General features: G+C 50.4%; 1 protein-coding gene across 3 annotated transcripts; it reads left to right on the plus strand.

The window, feature by feature from the left end:
• The first annotated feature begins 353 nt into the window (after nucleotides 1–353).
• Nucleotides 354–11,881, plus strand: PHB1 (prohibitin 1). 3 transcript variants are annotated; one of them, XM_082441232.1, is made up of 8 exons: nucleotides 430–448; nucleotides 1,157–1,243; nucleotides 1,667–1,781; nucleotides 3,490–3,651; nucleotides 6,385–6,527; nucleotides 6,670–6,786; nucleotides 9,297–9,392; nucleotides 10,740–11,881. In XM_082441232.1, the coding sequence occupies exons 3-8, from the start codon at nucleotides 1,694–1,696 to the stop codon at nucleotides 10,950–10,952; spliced, it is 819 nt and encodes a 272-aa protein (XP_082297358.1). In that variant the 5' UTR covers nucleotides 430–448; nucleotides 1,157–1,243; nucleotides 1,667–1,693; the 3' UTR covers nucleotides 10,953–11,881. The 3 variants fall into 3 exon arrangements, with proteins under 3 accessions (XP_082297357.1, XP_082297358.1, XP_082297359.1); XM_082441231.1 differs by lacking the exon at nucleotides 1,157–1,243 and having other exon boundaries at nucleotides 354–448; XM_082441233.1 differs by lacking the exon at nucleotides 1,157–1,243 and having other exon boundaries at nucleotides 442–525.
• The last annotated feature ends 261 nt before the right edge of the window (nucleotides 11,882–12,142 follow it).

The following is a 12,142-nucleotide window of genomic DNA, read 5'->3' on the forward strand; positions in this document are numbered from 1 at the left end:
GCTCACCCGCCCTCTTTCATCAGCTCTAAACTTGCCCTTGCCCTTCTCTGCCGCCAGCCAGCAGGCCCAGCCTCTCTTTCCGAGGGCCTTAGCGCCCACCTTCTGGCAGGGTCCAGATCTGTTCAGGACAGGCACGTGCATTTATCCCTCAAGAAACTACAGCACCCAAAAGGCTTTGCGGCAACCTCTGGGCCTTTAGTACCACCAAAGAGAAAGGTTTTTCAGCGCGGGCCAGCCGCTGCATGGCTTTTTGGAAATTGTAGTTCATCTGCGAAGAGCCCGGGAAGTAGGGTAAGGCTGCGAGCCACCCTTCCCAGAATGCATAGCGCTCATCCCCACCAATCGAAGGCACGGATCTTGGAAGGAAGGCGGGGAAGAGGAGGAGCTGCCCGGCGCACGCGCAGTATGTTTGTCTGGGGAATTCATGTGGAGGTCAGAGTGGGAGCAGGTGAGAATGGAGAGGATCGGGTGCGGCCCGCGTCCGGGCGTCTCCGCAGTTCCCCTCTGCACTCCCATTAGCCCCAGGTTTGGGCGGGCGGGGTCCATGCGTGGGTCCGCCTCGTGTCGGAGGGGAAAGGGGGTGAGCACGGGAGGAGCCAGGGGTTGCGTAGAGTGAGGTAGGTGTGTATGGGGGCAGAGTGAGGAATAATCTAGAAGCTCTTAGGAATGGAAAAGCTGAGGGGTCGGGACTGGGCATCCTGGTCTCAGGAAAGATTTAAGTGCACGGGGAGAGATGAAGGTAGAGACGTTGAGGTCTGGGGAGGAGGGAGGGAGGCTGAAGTGGACGACGGCGATGGGGCGGAGCAAGACAAAGTTAAGTGCTGGAGTAGATTCTAGTGAGGTCAGCCGTGCTCCCGCCCACCCCGCCTCAGCCCCCCTACCCCAACGCGTTCCAGGGCTCTCCCTCGGGGTGCAGCTGTTTAGGGCCTTTCTGGCCCGATTGGTTCTCGTGATATGTTGGCCCCAGAACGTCGTGTAGCACCTGCTTCTATAATAACGGGTCATTCTTAATACCTGATGTTGAGAAGCCAGGTGGTGAGGAGTTAAGATGAGCCTTCTAGAATTAGACCTCTAGGTTCTAATCCTGGTTGCCCCCCCCCTCATAGCTGCGTGATCTTAGGCTCCTGGTGTAACTTAACCCCTCTGTGTGCCTCAGTTTCCTCATCTGTAGTTATCTACTTCATACGGGTTGGTGTGAGGATTAAATATGGAAATGGCTGTTAGAAGACTGCCTAGTATAAAGGTCAGCTATTATTGTTATTTTGTTGTTGGAATCACATTCTTTTCTGAACCAGAATTGCACAGAACCAGCCATGCAGCCTCTCTCCTGGGGCCTGACTGTCCAGGAAATGTGAGGGTGTTTGGTGTGGTGCTAAGTTCTCTATGGGTATCAAGCCCATGCCTCCTTCCCATTTTGAACCAAGTACCCCAGACCCCTTTTCTTAAGTAGTAGAGAAAGAAGAAAGAAGCGCAGAGGAATTGAGTACACACTTACACAAGCTGCAGAGTGTTATTTATGAAATGTCCTTCAGTCGATAATTTAGAGCTCTCAAGAGTGGGGAAAGAAATAGCCAACTTGACAGGTACATGTGATGCCTCAGAGAGGGCTTTACTCTGAGGATTTGGGGATTGAATTGTTTTGTTTGTTTTGTTTTTACCCCCTTAGGTGTGAGCAGGCCCAGCAGAAGGAGACATGGCTGCCAAAGTGTTTGAGTCCATTGGCAAGTTTGGCCTGGCCTTAGCCGTTGCAGGAGGCGTGGTGAACTCTGCCTTGTATAATGGTGAGGCACTGAGGGGTGGTGGGTCACTGCCCTTTGCCAGAGGATGTCTATTGGTCTTCATAGCCTGTGTGACACTCCTGTTGGCAGCCGCTGTCCGTGAATGTGTTTGTGACCAAGAGGGCTCACCTACTGCCATCCTGCACCATATGGTTTCATTGTTCTCAGGGCCTCTGTCCTTGTAGCCGTAGGTTCTCTCAGAGCCTTTATTCACCAAGAGCCTCCCAGCCCAGTTGGACGATTCCACCTGCTCTTGTGAATTTAAAGTGATGCTGCAGCAGAGTGCCAGGATTTCGCTGGCCAGCTGAAATGGAGAGCTCGTTTGTTCTCTTCTGCCTGTGTGTGGAATAACTCAGCAAGGGCTGTAGCCCTTTGGTGACCTTGTCCTGAGCAGGAGATTTTGCTCTGCTGTGGTTGAGTCTTTCCAGAGAAAATATCTTTGAGATGCACTGCCCAGCTTTTAACAGTGTGCTGGGTGTTTAAGCTGGCTTTTCCACTTTTCTGTGTGACCTTAGGCAAGTCACTTTCCCCTCCCCAGGCCTCAGCTTTCTCATTGGTCAAGCCACAGGATTGAACTGGTTTATGTCTGAGACCCCCTCCACCTCTGATATTCTCCAACTTTCACTGTTGGAAAGTAGCAGTAGATTGACCCACTTCATGTGTGACCCTGACAAGAGGAGGATTACTTTCAGAGTGAAGGTGTTTGGGCCAACTGTAATGTCCAAAAAGGCAGAGACAGAAAGCGGCTGGTCAGAAAAGCCTGCTCTTGGGCTTCCCTGGTGGCACAGTGGTTAAGAATCCGCCTGCCAATGCAGGAGACACGGGTTCAATCCCTGGCCCAGGAAGATCCCACATGCCACGGAGCAACTAAGCCCATGTGCCACAACTACTGAGCCTGCGCTCTAGAGCCCGTGAGCCACAATTACTGAGCCCATGTGCCACAACTACTGAAGCCCGCGCGCCTAGAGCCTGTGCTCCACAACAAGAGAAGCCACTGCAGTGAGAAACCCATGCACCACAACGAAGAGTAGCCCCCGCTCACCGCAACTAGAGAAAGCCCGCGCACAGTGAAGACACAATGCAACCAAAAATAAAATGAATAAAAATAAAATAAATAAATTTATTTTTTAAAGAAAGAAAGAAAAGCCTGCTCTCCTTCTATGGCACAGCTTTATACTCTGATCTTTTTGGCCACCCCTGCATAGCTAAACAGTAGTCACCATTACTAATTTCTTTCTGAATCAGCAAGACAGCTCTATAACCCCTTCAAACCTTAGAGAAACCAAGCTATCGGAAAGAAAAAGTGGGGCCTTCCAAATTTTAGGATTGCCATAGGGAGGATGCTGCTTCCGGAAACACTGGGTTAAATTGGAACCAGGATGGACTGTGCTAACAGTGAAGACCTTGGTGAGTTTTAGAAGTTTTGGGAGGTGGTTAATCAGAAAACCAGCAGCCAGTTGTTTCAAGGAGAAAGGCTGCTGAGGAATAGAGCCTATTACCGAAGTCCTTGGCAGGACATGTGGGATGGGAAATGATTGCTTAGTTTTATAGCTGTTTAGAGGCCTCTAGAGACCAGAAGTGTAGGAAGAAAGAGCAGGAGAGGGGAGACTTAATAAATGAATGGAAAGCACCAGGGATCTTTCAAAACCATGATCCTTTTGGTTAAAGGGTGAGGGGATTTTTCTGACCCATCATTATCCTTCATTCCTAGTGGATGCTGGGCACAGAGCTGTCATCTTTGACCGGTTCCGTGGAGTGCAGGACATTGTCGTAGGGGAAGGGACTCACTTCCTCATCCCTTGGGTACAGAAACCAATTATCTTTGACTGCCGCTCTCGACCGCGTAACGTGCCAGTAATCACTGGTAGCAAAGGTGAGTCTTGTCTGTGGGTCAGGTAAAGTAGAGAGTGGAAGGGCTGCTGTGGGATCCCGAACGGGTTGAACTTGTCGTAATACGAATTCCTGGCATATTTTCCGTGAAGAGTTTTATGTGGCTACAGAGAAAGAAATATACAGGCACACCTCAGAAATGTTGTGAGTTCAGTTCCAGACCACCACAACAAAGCACATATTGTGATAAAGCGAGTCACATGAATATTTTGGTTTCCCAGTGCATATAGAAGTTTACCCCATACTGTAGCCCGTTATGGGTGCAATAGCTTTACCTCTAAAGAAACAATATATATACAATATCTTAACTTAAAAATACTTTATGGCTAAAAAATGCTAACCATCATCAGATCACCATAACAAATATAATAATATTGGGAAAGTTTGAAATATTGCAAGAATTACCAAAATGTGACAGAGACATGAAGTGAGCAGGTGCTGTTAGAAAAATGGTGCCGGTAGACTTGTTTGACACAGGGTTGCCCCAAACCTTCAATTTGTAAAAAATGCAGTGTCTGTGAAGCTCAGGAAAATGAGGTATGCCTATATACTTAAAATACACACACGGTTGTACAAATTTAGAGAAATGAACAAAGATATATTTCAAGAGTTACATAACAATCCAATTTTAAAGAAATCTAAATGTGCCTTTGCTCCCTCGGTTGACCCTTCCCATCAGTTCTTGTTCCCCAGGGTGACTGTAAACTGATCTCCAGCCGTTCTGTTTGCCTTCACAGCTGACTTACCCTTTGCCTTGCTTTCCAAGGCCTCTGTTTCCAGCAGTGCGGCCCTCACATTGTTATCTCACAGGCCAAGGCCCACATCCCTGAGAGCAATCTGGTCTGACACGCCACTGGCTTCCCAGTTGGAGCCTAAAATGAATTGCTCTCATGGCTCTCCCCTCACCGTACACATAGAGGTGCACAGGCAGTAAATGGAGTGGCAGATGCTGCCTTGGCCGTGACGTTTCTGTGCAGCAGGAGGAGCGGGTTGGTGGATGTTGCTGTCCCAGCAGATGTTTGCTTTCTGTGATAGTGCCAGGCTTTGTGCTGGGTCACAGGGTGGGGTAGCTCAAAGCTGACTAAAGCGGGAGCCTTTAGGAGCTCGGTCTAGCTAGGGAGATAGCCATGTGGACAGGCATTAGAGTGGGGCGTGGTGACTACAGCGTGGAGGGGAAGCAGAGAAGAGAGCTCCTGTGAGGGATGTGCGTCTGCACTGGCACTTTAGAATGAGAAGTGCGTCGGGCAGAGGAGGGGAAAGGGTACATTGGTGTTGACTAATCTGTCCTGTCGCTCCTGGCCAGGGAGAGGAGGAGCCTCCTGTAAAGGGTCTGGCCTGCCTACTACATCAGAGGAAATCAGCGGTGGGGTGGCGTTAATCAAGAAACATCATATTTTAACTTAAAGGCCTAGTTCTGAACTTTCCACCTTTTTGGGATTTCTTTCTCTACTGTTTTGCAGTTGTTCTAAGGATACATTATACACCTATCTTCAAAACTTGATAGGAACTTGCAGAGATCAGGGACGGACGTATAACCATTTCCCACTCTGGTGCCTGGTTCAGAACTCATCTCATGGGCGTTTGGTCCATATTGTTGATGACTGCACGCAGGCTGTGACAGTGCCTTAGCTCCAAGCAGGACTGCATTGTCAGGGGAAGTTGTACTTCCCTCCCTGGGTCCTTTGACGGCCAAGTAATGAGAAGCGGCCTCTAGATGAGTCTGATAACCCCTTACATCTGTTGCGCATTTGACAGAGTGCTTTTATATCTGTTTCCTCCTTCGGTTTCTCCCAACATGCCTGGGAGGCAGATGAAATCATCCCCGTTCTTTTTTTTTAATAAATTTAGTTTATTTTTTATTTACTTTTGGCTGTGTTGGGTCCCCGCCGCTGCGTGCGGGCTCTCTCCAGCTGCGGCGAGCAGGGACCACCCCCCATCGCGGCACACGGGCCCCTCCCCGCGGCGGCCCCTCCCGTCGCGGAGCACGGGGTAGGCGCATGGGCTTCAGCAATCGTGGCACGCAGGCCCAGCAGCTGTGGCCCGTGGGCTCCAGAGCACAGGCCCAGCAGCCGTGGCACACGGGCCCAGCCGCTCCACGGCATGTGGGATCCTCCCGGGCCAGGGACGGAACCCATGCCCCCTGCACTGGCAGGCGGACCCCCAACCACTGTGCCACCAGGGAAGTCCCCATCCCCATTCTTATATGTGAGGAAATAAGCTGAGATAGGCTAAGGCTTAGTGAGCCCGCGTAATTAGTAAACAGCAGAGTTGAGGCTGCAGCCAGGACTTAGACTGCTAGTCTGCTGGACCCACGGTCACCTCTCTGAGGCACTCTCTTACCTTGGGCCACATTCACTGGGCCTTGCAGAGGCCTTACGCTAGAATTCTTGGCATTGGCCTATCTGTTTTCTTAAAATATTCAGTGTTCCAGGCATTTCCATGGCACCTATTAGACATACAATCTGAATTTGCTTATATCAGAGGGCATTCAGGACACACTGAGAAGCTGTCATCCCCAGAATCCTTTGAGAAGTTTTTAACGCTGATGCTGTGCTGGGTTCTGTACCAAGGAGACCACGCACAGGTGCTCCTCACCCTCTGGGATCTGATAAGCAGCAACTTTACTTATAAATTTTAGCAGATTTGGGGTAGGAGAGGTCATAGAAGGCCACCTTGGTTTTCATTTTTAACTCCAGCACTTCTCCCCTGCCCTAAGATTTACAGAATGTCAACATCACCTTGCGCATCCTCTTCCGGCCGGTTGCTAGCCAGCTTCCCCGCATCTTCACCAGCATCGGAGAGGACTACGACGAGCGCGTGCTGCCGTCCATCACCACAGAGATCCTCAAGTCCGTGGTGGTGAGTGAACAGGGCCTCAGCCTCGAGCCTCGAGCCCAGCCCCCGAGGGGTCGCTAGGTGGCAGGAAGAGCTTGGCGGTGACTGGTTGGGACTCTGCTTCCTCATTATCCTGACCGGCTCCTCTGCCCTCCCTTGGAACCAGGCTCGCTTTGATGCTGGAGAACTGATCACCCAGAGAGAGCTGGTCTCCAGACAGGTGAGCGATGACCTCACGGAGCGAGCAGCAACCTTTGGGCTCATCCTGGACGACGTATCCTTGGTAAGGGTCTTGGGGTGCCTGCAGGGGTGGGTATCTGGGTAGACACTGTGAGGGCCTACCTTCCACCTTCCTCAGTGAAGGCTTGAAAACATGGAACCTTCTTGGTGGCATGTGGCAGTCTCCTTGGGTTTGTTTTCAGAAGAAGGTTCTTTTACCTCCCCTGTGCCACAGACATTCTTCTTTTAATTTTTGGCCCTAACCACTGGATTTTTCACCTTCCCCAAACTGAATGTTCCCCCGAGCTCCCCAGGAAGTGATGTCGTGTTAACCCTGTTTGACACAGGCAGAAATTGCCCGGTAGAGACTAGAGAACAGCTTGGATAGTCTTCCTCCCTAGCACACACCTCCCAGCCTGACCCCGGGGAATTTCCTAACACCTAGGGTCTAAAGCGCAGTGAAGTGAGCTCTGGGGCCTCCCCATGAAAGGTGATAGAGTGTCAGTGAATGGTTCTGTTTCCCAAAGCCTGGTATGGGAGGCAGGGGGCATCTCTGAGGCATAAGCTATCCTCTTGAGACTGTGTGGTCTGTGTATTTATATGATACTGAATGCCGCAATGCAGACAGAAAGCCATACAGGCAGGATAGCATTTCAGATCGAGGAGGGTGAGGGGAAGGGGTCGTGTTTCTGATTCTCTGGGAAAAATCATTTGGAGTGATTTGTTCGGGTAGTGAGGTAGAGTGTTTCCCGTTCCGTTCTCCTGTGCGTCGCTGGGGAAAGGCACAGCTGCCCCCTCAGCATCTGTGCAGCTGTTTAAACAGTAACACTCTACATACCCTGCGCTCATCCCAGGGCACTGCTCCACTTGCAGCAACTGCCTTCCAGCTGTGGAAGGGCTCGTGGGCTCCCTCTACTGGCAAGACGCCAGGCTGCAGCCATTTGGCTCCTTGGACCAGAATGGTTCCTCAGGCTCTCCCACTTAGTGTTAAACTAAACACTGTGGCCGTGAGAACACACTAAGTAAAAACCTAAGGAGAAGCTTGGCATTTTGCTAGACTTTAACCACATACTCCATTCTGGGGAAATGCAGGTTGACCACAAGAAACCATATCTAAGAGGTGTGAGAAGAAAATTAGGTTTCATGGGGAATTTGCTGCCCTCAGCTGCCCCTTTTAGAAAGAAATTTTATTCCTTAATTACGCATTTCATTTTCATTGCTCAGGATTGTATTTTCTTTCCCAAACTTTGAACAAGAGTCCAGAAATGGAGCAGGCGAGGTAGAACAGCTGCAGTTTAAGAGTTAGGAGTGTTAAAAATTCTGGAAAGGGCTTCCCTGGTGGCGCAGTGGTTAAGAATCTGCCTGCCAGTGCAGGGGACATGGGTTCGAGCCCTGGCCTGGGAAGATCCCACATGCCGTGGAGTGACTAAGCCTGTGCGCCACAACTACTGAGCCTGCGCTCTAGAGCTCGTGAGCCACAACTACTGAGCCCACGTGCCACAACTACTGAAGCCCGCGCCCCTAGAGCCCATGCTCTGCAATAAGAGAAGCCACTGCAATGAGAAGCCTGCGCACATCAACAAAGACCCAAAGCGGCCAAAAATAAAAATAAATTTATAAAAAAAAAAAAAAAAAATTCTGGAAGACATTGGACTGGGATTTACTCTTCAGGAGAAGTTTTGAGCTGCTCATTTTCTTTTTTTAAAGCAGAGGTTGGGAGGGTAGTGGAGGAAATGAAACAAGTAGAATTTGATAGCAAAACCAATGCTATTATCCCCTTTATTCTTCCCTTTTAATAAAAAGTATAGATAGATAAATAAACTAGACTAGGCATTAGTAGTGCTGAGATCTGTTCCCATTGTTTGCACTGTCATTACAGATAGTCACTTCAGCGAAGTCTCGGTCACTCATGTTGTTAGGGAAGACTTATGCATAATCAGAATTTTAAATCTTCACCCGAAGCAATATCTTTACCTGCCTTCTCTTTCTTTTAAACCCTTTATCAGAAGTACTCACATAGGGAATACCATGATTTGCAAGATCATGATTTGGAAATCGTCTCTCTCGTCCTCTTCCTGTTTTGTGGTGGAGATGCTGTGAGAAAGCAGTGGACTGGTTAAGTCATAAGCAGAGAGCATCACACTCTTGAATCCCTGAGAACCAGCTGCATCCCTCACTCTCAGGGGCTCAGTTTTCCATCTGGCTTCTCTGGGGGCTTCAAGCAGGCCATCAAAGGACCTTGGAAGAGCACTAGTCAGTGGTGGGGGTCCTGGAACCCACAGGTCTCCTCCCCTAGGGAGGTGGTCAATCGAGTAGATAGCTTCTGGTGCCCGTGGGCGGTTTTCTACCTGAGAGTGCCAGAATGAGGTACAGGAGCACTTTGGGCAGCCGAGGATTCTGGGGTGTGAACTCAGTTTGGGCACGGATGTGGAGGTGGAAGGGCGTTCTGGCCTCACATTGTCTCCAGCTGCTAGAGCCATTCGTGGCCTCTTCCTCCAGCGGCCGTGGGGGCCCTGCAGCAGCGCTGTCTAAGCCATTACTCTGCCTCATCTCGTGCTCACTCTCTCCCCTTAGACGCATCTGACCTTCGGGAAGGAGTTCACAGAAGCGGTGGAAGCCAAACAGGTGGCTCAGCAGGAAGCAGAGAGGGCCAGATTTGTGGTGGAAAAGGTGAGCACTCAAGCAGATGGCAGGAGCCTCTCTCGCCTTTCCCCTGTGCTCAGCCTCCCTGTTTGCCGGGTGGCCTGGAAATTCATCACCTGTCATCTCTTCCGGGATCATCGGAAGGGGGTTGAAGGGACTGTACTCCTGCAATTGGTTCCAGAGTCTTCGGGGTCTAGTCAGGGATATGTGAAGTTATGTTCTTAAATCACTGAAGGGTAATTTTTTTCCCACGTCCCTAAGATCATAAACAATCTCCCACAAATAAAAGTTTCTTCTGGAATATTTTCAGCTTCACTGAGAAGTCATTTTTAACCGTGGTTACACAGTGAAGGCTGACAGCAAAAGGGATCAAACGTGGCACCAGGTGCACTATCATCACTGGATTTTTTTCAAGCACTAAATCCATCCAGATGTGTCAGAGTGTGCTGGGACGCAGTATAGTTGCATAGGGCCTGGTCTTTGGGTCTTTGCAAAGGTGTATTTATTTCATGTATTCCCTTCTCCCCACCACTAATTCTCTTGGATTTTTATTCCTAATCCAAGACACCTTAGTCCTTAGAATCAGGCAAAAGAGAGGTATATGGGTAGACATTTCACTTTAGAGAATATAAACTCCATGTGGATGGAGACTTGTTTTTGTTTTTCCACTTTTTTCTGCCTCTCTCCAGCACCTAGAACATGTCCAAAACCATGCCTGGGATAGATACTAGGTACCAATAAAACATTCGTTGAGTGGACAGTCCCAGAACCTCGGTTGGACAGCTGTGTGTTAATCTCAGAGAGGCTCCACACTGTGTTCTCCTCCCGTACTTCTGAAGGTCACGCATTGCAGATAGATGTCATCTTTTTGATGAGGGTAGGGAAAGCCAGGAGGTCTCGTTCTGGGTGCCTCAGTTCCTGGTCGGGAACCAGTTTAGCCCGAGAGCAACTTCAGAGAGCATCCCGTGCCTGCGGCTCCTACCTAGCTGCACTGGTTTTGATGAAAGTCACTTTGACTTGGGGCTGGAGGGAAAGATGAGGATTAATTCCATCTTTCTTTCTCTCCTGCTTTCCTTGGCCTGGGGTCCTCCTGTCTCGGAGTATGTGGCTGGACTGGGTTGCTATTAATATTATTGAGAACTTTTAAATAAGACAGCTATTTATATAGCCAGCAGAAATGTGTCCCTACAGTGGCATGACAGGAGAGAGGAGGATTGGGTGGACAGTGCTTGTTAGCCCTGTCTGGAGGGGGAGGTAAAGTCCCAGAGTTCCTTCGGGACCTGGTGAGGGTGCCTAACGTGGTCCTTTTGAGGCTGTAGCCGCCATCCAGCACCCCAAGGTGTGCTCTTGGTCTCTCTGCTTCCACCCCCGTAGGCTGAGCAGCAGAAGAAGGCAGCCATCATCTCTGCGGAGGGCGACTCCAAGGCAGCAGAGCTGATCGCCAACTCGCTCGCCACTGCAGGCGACGGCCTGATCGAGCTGCGCAAGCTGGAGGCGGCGGAGGACATCGCGTACCAGCTGTCGCGCTCCCGGAACATCACCTACCTGCCCACTGGGCAGTCGGTGCTCCTCCAGCTGCCCCAGTGAGACCCGCACCTCCTGGGGCCATCTGGACCACAGCCCCCATGATGCTCACCACCACCTTCCTTCTCCCGCCCCAGAAATCACTGTGAAACTTCATGATTGGCTTAAAGTGAAGGAAATAAAAGTAAAATCACTTCAGATCTCTAATTACTCGATCAGGTGAAGCTCTTTCACTCTTCTCATTTCCATCCCCTTTTTTTATCCACCTCCCTACCCAGAGTTGCCAAGTGCCTACACAGACCAGCTTGGCTCCCATCTTTGGGGCCTGCTGGCACTCCAGCCTAGGCACTGGCAGTTGGCAGAAGACAGGCAGGGCCATGTGTGTGATGAGCTCGGAGTCAGTGGGCGGCCTGAGTAAACTGGTAGCCTCCAACCTATCTTTTATTCATGATCTGAGGAAGGCGGCGTGCGCAGCTGAACAACAACGACACAGGCCTCGGGTTTTTCCAGTGCTTCCTTCACCTACCCAGCCGAAGAGAGGTGCTGGGGAGGGTCAGAAAGGAAGCGATCTGTCTCTTACCATAGGCCAATTCTCTTTAACTGCGGGGCCAGCGGAAGCATGGATTGAAGAATCTGCCCCTGTGAAGGTGGGTGGGCTGATTTGCTGCCCTACCCCCACCCCAGGGTCCTAAAACTGGAATGGACTTGGGTAATGAGAGAGCAGGCCTGGACCAAGATGTGAGTCCTCTGGCCTTCCTCTCCGCCTCCCACCTTGGTGTCTCAAATACCCGGTGGATTTCCAGCTTGAAGGATTGCATCCGGCCGAAGCTACATGGGCCTGCCAAAGACGTGTGCATCCTGCGTTCCTGGCTTCCCTTGTTCGGAGACTGCCCTTTCTAGAGGGCTCTGTGCCTGTGCCTTGAAGGAAACAACCACGGGAAGAAAACAAATGTGTGTAAACTGCTATCAATAAATGACACCCAGACCTTCCAGCTCAGTCTTATGGGTTTTTTGTGTGTTGGGGGGGGGACCGTGGGATCAGAGCAGAGCATTCTAGCAGTTTTTGTGTGCACGTTTGTATCACCAGCTAGGACAGAATCTCCAGCAGGGCAGAAAATGCTTTGGTTTCAGAAAACACTTTGTGCCATGTTCCAGATCCATCCCAGCCTGAAATGAATCAGTGGTGTCAAGTGAGGTTTGTTGTTACGTGGGTTCTTAGGAAGTGAGGGGTGGTGGAGGTTCGTTAACTTCCC

The sequence above is a fragment of the Balaenoptera physalus genome, assembly GCF_965194825.1.
Source record: "Balaenoptera physalus genome assembly, chromosome: 20".
Lineage (NCBI taxonomy): Eukaryota > Metazoa > Chordata > Mammalia > Artiodactyla > Balaenopteridae > Balaenoptera > Balaenoptera physalus.